The 14,182-nt window shown below is 43.0% G+C and overlaps 1 protein-coding gene and 1 long non-coding RNA gene across 2 annotated transcripts in view; both read right to left on the bottom strand.

Annotated features, from left to right (window-relative positions):
• Positions 1 to 7,782, bottom strand: part of DCTN2 (dynactin subunit 2) — a 40,940-nt gene extending 33,158 nt beyond the window's left edge. Inside the window, exons 1-2 of the mRNA XM_083599663.1 lie at positions 7,604 to 7,782; positions 5,648 to 5,716 (exon numbers count right to left, since the gene is read on the bottom strand). Of these exons, the coding sequence (XP_083455789.1) occupies positions 5,648 to 5,716; positions 7,604 to 7,639 (105 nt within the window). The 5' untranslated portion in view covers positions 7,640 to 7,782. The remainder of the gene's footprint in view (positions 1 to 5,647; positions 5,717 to 7,603) is intronic.
• On the bottom strand, positions 231 to 3,870 carry LOC310756089. Its single transcript, XR_014544697.1, has 2 exons — positions 2,043 to 3,870; positions 231 to 410 (listed from the first exon to the last, which is right to left on the bottom strand). It is a non-coding gene; the product is annotated as an uncharacterized lncRNA (long non-coding RNA).
• Positions 7,783 to 14,182: the final 6,400 nt, after the last annotated feature.

Genomic DNA, 14,182 nt, shown 5'->3' with positions numbered 1-14,182 from the left:
GGAGAACCTTAGGCTTTTCACTTGATGAATGTAAAACAATGACCCAAGTTCATCTGGTCTAGTGTTGCCTAGTGCAACCTTTCCCTTTCTGATGCCCTCTAGATGCTTTTGAGTACAAGTCCTAGCCAGCATGGTCAGCAATCATGGGAGTTGTAGTCCAAAGCATCTGGAGGGCACCAGGTGGGGAAGGCTCTCCAGGGTCTCAGGAAAAGAAGAGTCTTACTCAGGGCTAGTACCAGAATTTTTTTAATTGGACCTGCAGGAACAGAACCTGAGACCATCTTGCAGTGCTACCATTGAACTATGGTCCCTCTTCTGAAAAGCCATATGGAAGGCAAAGGCTGGCAAACAAAAATTCTGTCTCAAACTCATCGTGCTTTGCATTTTTAGCCTGCATCCGCAGCATTTCCCTAGAAAGAAAATTCAATGTATCATTTTCCAGCCTTAATTTTTTATTAAAAAACTCACTTTTCCTCTAAAAAGGTTAGGATGTCAGAATTAAGGAGTACAGGCAACTCCCAATTTGTGCAGGGGTTATGTTCCAAGGTACCACACATTTAAATGAAATGGTGTATATTTGAAATACCATTGAGAAACCCTGCAAAGACCCTGTTCCAACCCTGCCCCGCCCCGCCCCTTTTTGTGAAGTTTTCAGGTCACTTCTGGGTTCGGCATGATACATAGTTGCACGCATATTGAACACGCATGAATGGGGAGTTGTCTGTATTCCATTGCATCCAGTATGGCACATGCTCTTAATAACTGGGGGGCCCAAATGGCAAGATGACTTTACTGCAGATGTGGCCAACCACATTCAAAATAGTGATGCACTGCTTGGAAGGATGCCCACAACCATTGGGGGATGCAACTGCACTGGGAGACAAGCTTAAATAACCTGCATATGTTGATTTCTGGAGTATGGCAAGCCAGGAGCCTGCTTTGTGCACATTAGTGTAAACATTTGGGGGGGGGTCATTTCAAATGATGTGTCAGAAGCCACCCCCTTCCCATGATAGTGGAGGTACATGACTGGATTGCTAAAGTCTGAGAGAAAACATGTGCACACATTGCAAGAAACTACCACATACTCAAAAGGGTGCACAAAACTAGGAATAGGCCAATCCAGTCCCTTAATTCTAAGCAGACACTTTAAGTGCCCTTCCAAGAATCTGGGCAGTGGTTTCTTAAACATGAAGCTAAGTCCAATTCTGACACTTGGGCTGCTTTCTCCTGGTTCCTTCATGTACAGCCACAGCTGCATGAGGTCTGTTTTTCCATTGTGTTCAATTTGAACTCAAGCCAAAAGATGGGTGTCCATCACTCATTTTAAATCAGATGGCTGTGGACTGCAATTCTGAGCATTATTATATGGATCTAAGCGACCCTGAAATCAATGGGAGTGATTTCCAAAGTTCACATGGTCAGGACAAGGAACCCAGAAGCTATAATTATAATACTTAGATTTCAAATAAGAATTAAGCTACTGGATAACTATTCTTCCCCATTCTGATGCACATCCAAGGAAAGTCATACTAGTGAGTCTATGTGCTGCTTTCATGGAAATGGTCTCAGACCTCAAACAGCTTGAGAGCTACTACTTGAAATGGCTGAAAATCAATGCAGCAGAAAAAGTACTAAAGTCCAGGATTCACAGGAATATGGCTACTTGGCCCATCTAGTCCAGCATCCTGTATTCACGGGTGACATGCAGATGCTTGTGGGAAGCCTGCAAGCAGAACATGAGCACAATGGCCCCTCTCCCTACCTGTGTTGGCACACCTGACCCCGAGAGGTCATGACGGTTGGCAATGACCGATGTTGGAGACCATGCACAACTGTCAAAGTTGGTTCACAGGCTGGAGGAGAAAAAGTCTTGACCCACCAGGCCAAAAACTTTCTCACACCACTGTCCAAGGAACTAAGGAGCAGTTACACATGGGAGTATCCTATTTCATCTTCACTTTCTGAGATAGATTAGCCTAAAAGAGAGAAACTGGTCCAAAGTTACCCAGCAAGCTTCCTGGCTGAGTCAAGTCCCTTACCTCTAGTCCAGGGGTCAGAATCCTTTTTCAGCTGTGAGCCGGTCCACTGTCTCTCAGACCATTTGGTGGGCCGGACTGTATTGGGGGTGGGTGGGAATGAACGAATTCCTATGCCCCACAAATAACCCAGAGATGCATTTTAAATAAAAGCACACATTCTACTCATGTAAAAACACCAGGCAGGACCCACAAATAACCCAGAGATGCATTTTAAATAAAAGGGCACATTCTACTCATGTAAAAGCACGCTGATTCCCGGACCGTCCGCAGGCCAGACTGAGAAGGCGATTGGGCCGCATCCAGCCCATGGGCCTTAGGTTGCCTACCCCTGCTCTAGTCCAACACTCTAACTCACTACACTTCATTGTTACAAGTAATTTTAATTTTGTATGGGCCATTTTTCTCAAGTTTATTTTTGTTTATTTTGCTCTCTTAAGATTGGTAATCCAACACAAGATTTTGAATCTTTATTCTGTCCTATTGCAAATAAAGGAACGGAAGACAGGACATGGAAGATACCAGCATGGAGATGCCACTGCCGCACTGACCCTTGCAAAGGTCAGACCAAATAATGAAGATCAGTCAGCCCAGCTAGTTAGTTGTGACAAATCCAGTCTGTTGTGACAAATCATTCAATGCCAATTTAGGAGAGAGGGAAGCATTTTCTTTACTATGGAAAGCTTAAAGCAGAATTACTTGTTGAAGAAGGAAAGTGGCAGCAAGTGAAAGGTTAAGCACCTGCACGCCACCCACTGCTTCTCCACAGCAAATACACATACACACACACACACTCCACTTTGCACCTTGGTGAAAAACCCAGAATTGTGAATCTGATGCTACAGCACTACCCCAAAACAGCTGAAAGGACATACCAGTTTTCAAAGGCCGCTGTTCAGATATTGCCTTCTCCTTAGCTATGAAATCCAGAAGCTCCCCGCTACCCCTGCACAAAACACCCCTTTTGTAAAATAAAAGCTGAGATTATTTTCCTCAGGCTTTTCTCAGAACAACCAAATTTCATGTTGCTGCATATTATCTGTAGCCAAACAAGCCACCCTATACAACTACAGTTGCAACAATCCAATTGTGTTTAAAACTAGGGACAAACAGCCTCACCCATAAAACGCACTTTTTGCCCATCCTTATGCAAACACTGTAGCTAAACTATGATGGATTCAGATCTTGGTAGAAATTCTACTAAAGACCACAATGTAACCTAGGTGCTGTTCACTGCTCATCTGGACTGAGCAAAGATTGATCCAGGTGAGTAAACAAAGAGAAGCACCCACCTATTGCTCCAGCCGATACAGCATCTCACATTCTCAGAAAATTAAGAACAGCATATACTGTAAATGAAATTAAAGCCTACACAAATGGGGGTGGACATAATGTATAGTCATGGCAGCAACAGTCTGATGCTATTGCTGGTTAACTGTGAGAAATGCTGGAAACACTTTTCATTATAGATTTTAGATTTCATCAGAGATTGATTGGTGTTAAAATAGAATTGTTACCAATGGAAGAAGCACCAAGAGATGTACGCATCACAAGAGAACTAATGTTCAAGGAACACTCACAGCACAACTCTATACATGTCTACTCAGGAATATATCCTACTGAGCTCAATGGGACTTCTAGATCCTCTTTTAAAGTCATCCACGTTGATGACTATCACTGTTTCTTTGGAATGACATACTTGTGCCTATTTTCTCAGCTCTGGACAGAGCCCTGGTTCCTAAACATCTGGTGTTTGCTCCTGAAATCCAAAATATTTTCCAGCCATGAACATGCAAAAAGATTTATCCCACAATATACATGTGAAAACAGCCTAGCTCTGTTTCCAATTTTGATTTTTCCACCTGGAAGCCAATTTTTTTATCCAAATTATAGGCCTCTCTTATTTGGTTATAATGAAGCCAGTCTCGCACTTTATCTTTTAATTTCTCAAAACTCTGCAATTTCAATTTGTCTCCTTCTTGTTCCAATATTTCCCAATATTTCGGCCATTTGGCCTCCATATTGAGCTTTTTCTGAGCCTTTGCTTCCATCGGTGACAACCACCTTGGGGTTTTATTTTCAAGTAAGTCTTTATATCTTATCCAGACATTAAACAATGCTTTCCTGACAATATGGTTTTTAAATGCTTTATGTGCTTTAACCTTGTCGTACCACAAATATGCATGCCACCCAAAAACATTATTAAAACCTTCTAAGTCCAAACTGTCTGTGTTCTCAAGAAGCAGCCAATCTTTCAGCCAGCAGAATGCTGCTGATTCATAGTAAAGCTTAAGGTCTGGCAGGGCAAATCCGCCTCTTTCCTTTGCGTCAGTTAATATTTTAAATTTTATTCTGGGCTTCTTGCCCTGCCAGACAAATCTAGAAATATCTCTCTGCCACTTCTTGAAACATTCCATCTTGTCCAAAATTTGTAATGATTGAAACAAAAATAACATTCTTGGCAATACATTCATCTTTATAGCTGCAATTCGACCCAACAAGGAAAGCTTCAAATTTGACCATATTTCTAAGTCTTTTTTCACTTCTGTCCAACATTTCTCATAGTTATCTTTAAATAAGTTTAAATTCTTAGCAGTCATATTAACCCCCAAATATTTTACTTTCTTAACCATTGTTAAACCTGTCTCCTTCTGAAACCTCTCTTTCTCAGTCGGTGTTAAGTTTTTCTCAAGAACTTTAGTTTTTGACTTGTTCAGCTTAAATCCTGCCACATGACCAAATTCTTGAATCAGTTCTAATACTCTTTTCGTACTAGATTCTGGCTCCTGTAACGTCAGAACTAGGTCATCTGCAAAAGCTTTCAACAATTAGCAATAATCGCGCCTCGGATACTGCCACTGCGCAAAGCTTCTTCTTACAAGCAATTAATGTACTTTTCTGTATTTCCAGAAATCCATTTTCCTGGACCAGGGCTGTCACCATAGCATACAGTTGTTAATACCCTATATTCATTTCAGCAAGGGTCCCATAAAAGAGTTGCTATTTAAAATCGATGAATGCCTCCAGCATAGGGTTTTTGACCAAAACCTTCAAGATTACTTCAGGAGGGCTTTACACTCTGAAGATAAAGGCATCCAATCGCATGTCTTTTGTCAAAGGCAAACACAGCTCTTTCCTGGCAAGCAGGAAAGTTCAAAAGCTTTCAAATCTTCAACTTTTCTACTAATAATTTAAACATCTAATCTCAATTTAAAGGAATGTTTTTAAGGAGCAGCACGAGCCCTCCTTAGATATCCATAGTTTAGAAATATTTTGTAGAATCCGATTATGAGGAAATTATTGTCACTGGGGTAGACAGATGTTCACAAAATTCATTATTTTTTGGGACCTGCTGAATGCTTTCCACCTTTTTTAACCTTAAGAATGATTTAGATATCCAGATCCTTTTAAAAAAAGATTTAAGCTACCAAATTCTATCACATACCCACCCCATACACCCTTTCACCCAGTCAAATCCACGGCAGCATTAAGTAGCACAAGTCACTTTGGTCAAAAGAAACATTTGGAGATGGTTTGAGGGCTTGGCACACCCACATAACACAACCAGAACACTACTGAAGAAATGAATAAGTGTCACATGATCTTACCGCATCAAACTCCGCTTGATCGTCTTCTGGGAGATCGCTTGTTTCATAAACATCAGGCTCGTTCCTGGCCTGGAAAACACAAAGATAATCCAGTAAGGCCAGAGACAAAGAGACAGAAGGTCAGAACAGACCCAAAAGTGTTCTAGTCAATGATATGCCCTCAAAGCAGGAATGAATAAACTCTCATCATCCAGACAATCAGAGAACAGAAGCAAACAAGTAAATCCACAAAAGTCACAAACATTGGTACTAGCCCACCGGCCCTTAACTTAAAAGAACATCTATGTCCTAAAACCATAGATTTCAAAACTTCTATCTTAAGGGAATCCTTTCACAGTGGACATATCTTTTGAGGATTGCTTGAGAACATGCTAGGATGAACACTCAGCTCATCTGAGAAGCTGGTCAAGCCTGTCTGAACTTTGAGAAGGTCCTAAAGCACATTAAACACTTTACTGCTTTCTTCCTTTCTAGGGAATAATGGTAGTGGTGGTAAAGTTCTCATTATAGGATACCTGTCTCCTACTACTGAACTTACCACTAAGGAACCTGATTAGCTCACATTAAACCCCAGGGGTGAGCACATATCAATCTCTGATGGGTGTCACTAGAATATAACCTTACTGTACAAAGTTAAGAATCATACCAATTGCTCCGACAACTTTTGCATCTGGGCATGCAGCCCCTGAAATGTTCCCCACAAAGAATGTGGCTCTCGGGTTAAAAAAGGTTCCCCGCAAATATGAAGTAGAAGAAAATGGATGGGGCATGTATAGATAGGATATGTTGCTCTTTACATGGGACCTCAAGTCATGCCACTGTCCTTCCTGAACACCTGAGCTGCTCCATAGAATGTTTGGGGAAAGAACCAATTGCTTGGAAATCCCCAGAAGCCAAAACACAAAACTATCGTGAATAATGTTCTAAATTCCCAGGGTACAGCATCCCTAACTGAATAAAAACACAACTGTCCGGGCATCAGCAAGAAGCAGTTCAGCAATTAATCACAGGCCCACATCTACTAACCCTTTATTGAATGTGGCCAGTGCTCCTATGTGGGTCACACTGCAAGGCAAAATGATGCTCAAATGCTAACAGTTACAAGCTTACAGAAAATGGGGCATGGGTGAATGCACCCAAGTTTCCCTCAAAGGATGGTGTGGAGACCACCAACCTTAGGAAGCTACTTGGCTGCGGATAAAATCCACAAGGAAATTCACATCCCAATGGAAGTGGGGAAAGCAAACGGGGGTGCTTTTGGAGGGGTGATGGCTAACTTGGGCTGGGCATCCCCCATGGCTCATCAATAGAGCACCTGCTTTGCCTGTTCATACCCCTGTCTGAAATCCTGGACAGCCACTGCCAGTCAGTGTAGGCACTACTGTACTAGATGGACCAACCGCCTGACTCAGCACTGTATGTATTTGCTTGTTTTTATTTTGTAAACTGCCCTGTGATCCTCGAATGAAGGGTGGTGTGTGTGTCTGTGTGCGTGTTTATGTGTGTGTATTTTTAAGGCAGCTTCCTATGAGATTTGTCACAACCTCTCGCGGCTGAGGAGAAAGGCACTCTGCACATCCTCTGGAACACTACTGTGAACCACCCTGGGATCTTCGAATGAAGATACAAATATACATATAAATATAATAATAATAATAATAATAATAATAATAATAATGATTATTATTCATTACACCACGTGTTTTTTTGATGTCGTCAGGGTCACAGAATCAAGCCCCATTTAGGCTGCCATTCAGGATCCAGGCTCCTCCCGCGCCCGGCAGTGCAGACCCCACCCGCACCCCGACTGCCGCCGCCGCCGCCGCCCCAACCACCCCACGAAACAAAGCGAAGCGAGGCGGCCCCACCCGCCTCCTCCTCCTCCTCCTTCTCCGCCCCTCCTCTGCCCTGGCCCGGAACCTTCCTCGCCCCCCGCTCCCTTCCTCGCCCACTCACAATGCCGGGCAGGTCCGCGTACTTGGGGTCGGCCATGGCCAGGTAGAGGGATGGGCAGAATCCGCCTAGGCCGGGCGAGGGCGGGGGTGGGGAAGGAAGAAAACCCAAATATCGCGAGAACAGCTCCCTCCCAAAAAACCCCCACCTCCGAGTATTGTATAGTACAAAGGAAGAATGAGGTAAGGGCGTTCGGCCGCGCAGTGCCTTCTGGGAGTTGTAGTCGCCAAAGGAGTTGCGGAATCGGCGTTTTTCACTTGCGTGTTGCCAGGGGACGGGAAATGTACGCTGCTGCTATTCTCGACGTAGGCTCACAACTGATAACGTAAAACGAGGGTTTTAATTTAAAAATAAAATAAATCAAATTTATGTTTTCCTTTCGGCCATCGCAGGTATTCAGGGAGCCTCACGAGAAAGCGACCCCTCTGCAGCGACGCGGGGAGCGCGACCCGTTTGGCTGCCCTCAAGGGACCCCGACTCTGCTCTGCAATGGCGTGCGAGAGGCCGCGAGGCCCCAAAGTCTGCCACGGCTTCCAGTATACTAGACCGTTACACTTTCCCCGCTCCCCATTCCTCTACAGGTTTTTTTTTCCTTTCAAAAGGAAACATTCCCTGTGGTCATCGAGCACACTCATTCCCTCCAACATTTCTCCAAAGAAAATAGGGACGTCCTAAGGAAAAGCGAGGCATTCTGAGATCAAATCAGAAACCTGTAAATCTGGGACTGTCCCTAGAAAATAGGGACACTTGGAGGGTCTCCACATTCAGCTGTTTTTGGGTCGTTGTTCCCCGATTTCATGCTTTTGCCAAACCTGAGGTTCCCTGAGCCTACTTATGCATGGATGGTGACGATGCTCTGCACTTGTAGAATGAGTTTGCTTTTCAGTACATGAAAGCAGTGCTCTTTCCTTAAAAAATGTTTAGGGGTACTCTCATTTTGACTCAAGAAAATCACCATTTTATAGTTCAAATTGGGAAGAATAAACACAGGATATGGACAAAAGTACAAAGATTCACAAAATGTTTGTGTCCCCCCAAGGAAAAAGCACTGCATGAAAGATTCTCAGTCCTCCGCATGTGGACTTAGGCACACAGTCATTTAACAGGGATGAATGAATTGGGACACCCCTAGCCTTTTAATCAATTATTCTTTATATCAATTATTTATCAACTCAGGAATATACCCTTTTTGTACCTTTTACTGATACCAGCAGACACAATTGCCAACAGTGATATCAGAATAATGAGATTTAGCTAAATCTGTGAATAAGCAGCATTTATGTCAATAGGAATTAAGCATGCCTAAATTTCTCCAGATATATGGCTGTGATATCCATTGAGGTCATAATATAGCCTGGACCACTAATAAAATGTAATATAGAATTAAGACCCAATCCACATGCATCTGTTTAAAAGTAGGAGTTTCACTTCAGTGGATCTTATCTTCACATAAGATTGCTTAAAACCCTACGTGGCACCTAATTTTTAACAGAGCCAGAGGAGCCAGTAATATTGGCTCCATTCATTGATTGCTCCAATAAGTGGAAACACAGCAAATGGCTCTTTAATCTTCTTCTGCAGCTTTGGCACAGGGGTGGCCAAACTGTGGCCCTCAGGCCACATGGGGTTGAAATAAAAAAATTAAGGTCTTATATATATATAATAAATGTTCATAAATGTACCAAGCAAACGTGTACATAAATATATAAACCACATGTCTCAAGCAGCACAGGAAAAAAGCCCTAGAACCATTTTGACTCCTGAACTGACCAAATGATTTCTCTGCAAGGTCGAAGAAAAATGGAAATGCCTCCCCATTGTCTTTTCCTTCACAAATCCTGTCTGAAGGGTATGTCTGTGTATGAATAGGGTGAGCCTGTGACCTGGCTCAGGAACTAAGTATTTATCATTAGAAAAGACTGGCCAGGCTCCCCAGGGTATCCTATCAAGTAAGCATTAAGAGGTAATCTGCCAGACAGGAGGTAAAAACAACGCACTCAGATTTCTGTTGTAGACCACCCTTTCTGTGATGTAGGTATGATGTGTCTGGGGGGTGGGCTTGGACTCCAGGGGTGACAATTTAAAATATCTATATAAGGGTGGGCATACCTTTGTTCTGGGTCCTCCTCCTCCTGCGTGTGAAGGGGTCACCCTGTTGGAACAGTTCAATAAAGATCAGGCTTACTAGCTGCTTTGCTTCTCAATATTCTCTGGTTGGCCTCTGTTATTTTCTCTGACCGATGGAGAACCTGCAAAGGACTCTATAAGGGCTCTTGTGTCCCCCATACGGAAATAAGGGCAGATTTACGTTTATTACAGGGTCAACAGCTTACACTCTTCAGGTCTCTAGCAAGCACAATCTGTGCCTTCCAGGCTGCTGGGTACAGAGGTAAAGGAAGGAATGTCAGAAAGAAAGAGATTGCCTATTCAATTTGATTCTGCTTCTACCTGCTACTGTCTTCAGTCGCACCCACAATCAACATGCAGCCCCAACAAAGCACCTGAGACAACAACAAAAAAGGTTGTCCACCACGGATTCAATATTCACCTCAGTGACTCATTCAAAAAACGAAACCAAGATTGAGCTCTTAGAAAGTTGAAGTTACAGCCACACCATACATTTGAAGCACATCTTTCCCCAAAGAACCCTGGGAACTGTAGTTTTCTAAGGGCACTGTAGTTCTGTGAGTAGTAAACTGTGGTTCCCAGGATTTTTATTTTTATTTTTTTGCAGAAAGCCATTTGCCTTAAATGTATGGTGTGGCAATAAGGGATGGTATTAATGTGATAGGTATACTGCTACTCAGTATTCCTCCTCAGGACAGGAGGACTGGCTGGTGAGTGCAATGTGTCATCCATCCTTCATTTTATATGCCTTTCCTCATTTTGTCCTTCAGTTCTGGTTTGCTGATATTCAAGAAATAATGCAAGACTAATCCTATTAAGACGGCTTATAACAACATATGATACCTGCACCTTTTTCTCTTGATGTTAATTATTCATTATGACTTTTTATTAGATCTGTGCATCTAATACTTTCAAGCATTTTTTTTTGTAAATATAAAATACATTAAGTAATATGTTTGAATGTTGAATGTGTAATTGTATAATGGATAAAACAAACACCATGAGCTGTACTGCTGGATAAGTGTTTAAAGGTTATTGTATTTGTATTTTAAAAAACCATTAAAATTTTGTTTTTTAAAAAATATAAGTAATACAGGGTTTGTGTGTTGAAATTAAATCAAATTACCAGAGCTTGCCAGATAAATAAAGCCTGAAGCTACATATTTCACAACAGATCCCATAAAATACTGAGCATGCTTTATCTGGAAGTAAGCTTCACTGAACTCAATGGAACTCACTTCTGAGTAAACATTGATGGAATCATACTGTAAACAAAAATATTATCTCTCCTGGAACCCGCAAGGCTCTAATTATTTTAACTGTACTTTAAAGTCTTAAATTTAAAACAGAATATAAAGAGGAAGAAATATATCCTCAAGAAACATTTTGGACAGCTGGCCACAAATTTTATCTTGGTATCAAATAAAGTGGTACCTCTGGTTACGTACTTAATTCGTTCCGGAGGTCTGTTCTTAACCTGAAACTGTTCTTATCCTGAAGCACCACTTTAGCTAATGGGGCCTACCACTGCCGCCGCGCCGCCAGAGCACGATTTCTGTTCTCATCCTGAAGCAAAGTTCTTAGCATGAAGCACTATTTCTGGGTTAGCGGATTCTGTAACCTGAAGCATCTGTAACCTGAAGTGTCTGTAACCCGAGGTACCACTGTACATGAGCAAAATAACTTTGAGAACAAAAAATATATATCATGAATTCGGGGTTGTTTGTTTTTATTGCCTCCTTGTTTCTGACTCCCATCCCCTTTCTTGTACCATCTCTTTATATTTCTACAATACTGAGGACTCTCTCCCCTCATTATTCTCACAACAGCCCTGCATGGTTGGTTAGTCTAAGAGATGGTGCCCAAGGTCGCTCAGGGAACTTGATAGCTTAGTGGGGGTCTGAACCTGGTTCTGCCCAATCTTAGTCCATCACCACACTGGCTCTCAATGCACCTTTTTTTCCTCTGTTAAGTATTGGAGAGAATGACATAACTGCTACTGACGTAACTGTGGTAGAACATACAGAGCACATCTATGAATTGCCTTGTTGGTTCAGATCAAGGACCGTTTAATCCAGCCTCCTGCTTCCCAGCAGCAGCCCAGACAGGTGCCTCTGGGAAATTGACAAGCAGGGCATGGGCCTGACCTCCCTTATCCTCACCCGCTCCTTTTTAAAGCTTCATTCAGCTCAGCTCATCTGGAAGGAAAGGAATCTACTTTGCAAGTCAGTGCAGCTGCTGCACTCTTGTCATGCTTGGGGCCTGATGCAAGAAGTGACTGCACTTCTGGTACTGCTTTCCCTCCACACGTCAGCCTCAATTTGATTTCTGCAGTTTTTGCTGCGTCTGTCCAATTGGCCCTCAGTTTCCTGGAAGAGTAAGCAATGTTGATGATTCAAAGGTTTTACCAGATATATATCTCCTGGGCTGGGGCATTATTCAGAGGCTTAGAGAAGGCAGATATTGGGGGTGGGGTATGCATCTCAGATTGTGTATGGGGAAGGGGTGTAGTTCAGTGGTAGAAGGTTCAAACTCCAACATGTCAAAGTAGGACTGTCTGAACTTCTGGAGTGGCTCTGCCAGCCAATGTAGTTACAATACTGAGCTAGATGGATCAGTGATCTAACTATAAGGCAGTTTCCTATGTTCCTGACAACTGCACTCTATACCATAGCTGTCAAGTGTCCCTTATTTGAAGGGACAGTCCCTTATTCCAGCGCCATGTCCCGCTGCTGTCCCTTATTGATGGATGTCCCTTAAATGTCCCTTAAATTATGTCCCTTAAATTTCAAAGGAAGCAGCTCCTCTCCCTCCCTCCCTGCCAGCCAGGGAGGAGGGAGGCTCCAACTGTGTTGCTTGGCTGTGTTGCTCACCCAATAAGAAGTCTAAGAACAACTGGGGGGGTGGAGCTTGCATGCCTTGTGTATGGCTAGTTAATGCAAGCTGAGGGGGGTTTTGAATGCTGGACGCCATTTTGTTGCACGTGCTGCTGCAAACTTTGCAGTGCAAAGCCAAGCCGGGGAGCCATCTTAAGCTGAGTTTGATCCGGTGCCTTTTCCTGCATGTGTGCTATGCTTTGGTTCTCATATTGTTTCAGAAAGGGTGGATTTGAAAAACTCAGCTTTAAATGCAAACCAAATTTCTCCCTCAACTAAAGTTGGTCTGGAGCTCTTACACAACAAACTTGTGCTGCTGCCGCCACAAGTGGAAAGCAGAGTCTGTAAACTGTCCTGTCACCATTTTAGAAGGCCTTCTTAGGTGATCTTGCCTGAGGGCATCCTAAAATTTGAAGCCAGCATTGGTTATAAACATATAGGACATGGGCACACGTTAAATAGGCAACAGTAGTCCCATGAACATCCATGGGGGGGGGCGGGCGTAGCTGAACCACAACCCCCAGATTTCCACCTTTCTTGCATTGGTAGAACCTGAGATATGAGGTGACATGTACTGTACAGATATTTATCTTTTCCTCCAAGAAACTAGCCACCTCCATCCTTTTAGTCAGTGGCGTAGCGTGGGGGGTGCAGGGGGGGCCGGCCGCACCGGGCGCAACATCTGGGGTTAGGGCAAATCCACGGGTTAGGGGGTGCAAATCCACGGGTTAGAGGGCGCAAATCCACGGGTTAGGGGGCGCAAATTACTTGCCTTGCCCCGGGTGCTGACAACCCACGCTATGCCACTGCTTTTAGTGTTTTACTTTACCCCTCCCCCAAAATAACCACAGACACCCATAAGTAGTTCTGAGAAAGGGAGTCCTTCAGAACCACCATAATTATAGATCTCACGGGTCAAAGCCCATCTGAGCAGAGGGCTGAAGAGGTTGGGTGCAAAGCCAAACACAAACATATACCAAGTAAGAGCCATTGGACTAAATAGCTCACTACTGTGTACACCAGAAAAGCAGAATCTGTGGCTCCTGCTGTTGAGAACATGGCTCCCATCATCCCCAGCCAGCATGGCCCAAGGGTCAGGGGTGATGGGAGCTGGAGTCAGTCAAACAGCAACTGGAAGCTCACAAGGCCCTGGTCCCTGGTCTACAGCGATTCCTTTCCTAGGTTACAGACAGGAATCTTTCCTGATCCTATGCTGGGGAATTAGAAAACTTAGACTTTCTACTCCATCAGAATTAGCTGTTTTGTGGGTGCTACATGAGGGACCCAATATTTAATTTAGATAGACAGTGGGTGGATCTAGACAAAGAGAAAAAAACGCTATTAATAAGTCAGAAATTAAATCGTTAGAACAAAAGAAAAAAACTTATGTAAAAATAACATAGAAAATTTGTTTGCTCTCTGGCGCCATCTGATGTTGCAGGTTTATAATGCATTCAGTGTTGTTTTTGACAAATGTAGCCGAGTCCACTAGTGTTTAATTTTTCTTTTAAAAAGATAATCCAAAGCAGGATTTACTTTACAAAAAGTAAAATGAAACAAATAAACAAATTTGAAAAAG

Source organism: Podarcis filfolensis (assembly GCF_964270895.1).
Source record: "Podarcis filfolensis genome assembly, chromosome: 2".
Taxonomy (NCBI): domain Eukaryota; kingdom Metazoa; phylum Chordata; class Lepidosauria; order Squamata; family Lacertidae; genus Podarcis; species Podarcis filfolensis.
This window is presented reverse-complemented; position numbering and strand designations above follow the sequence as displayed.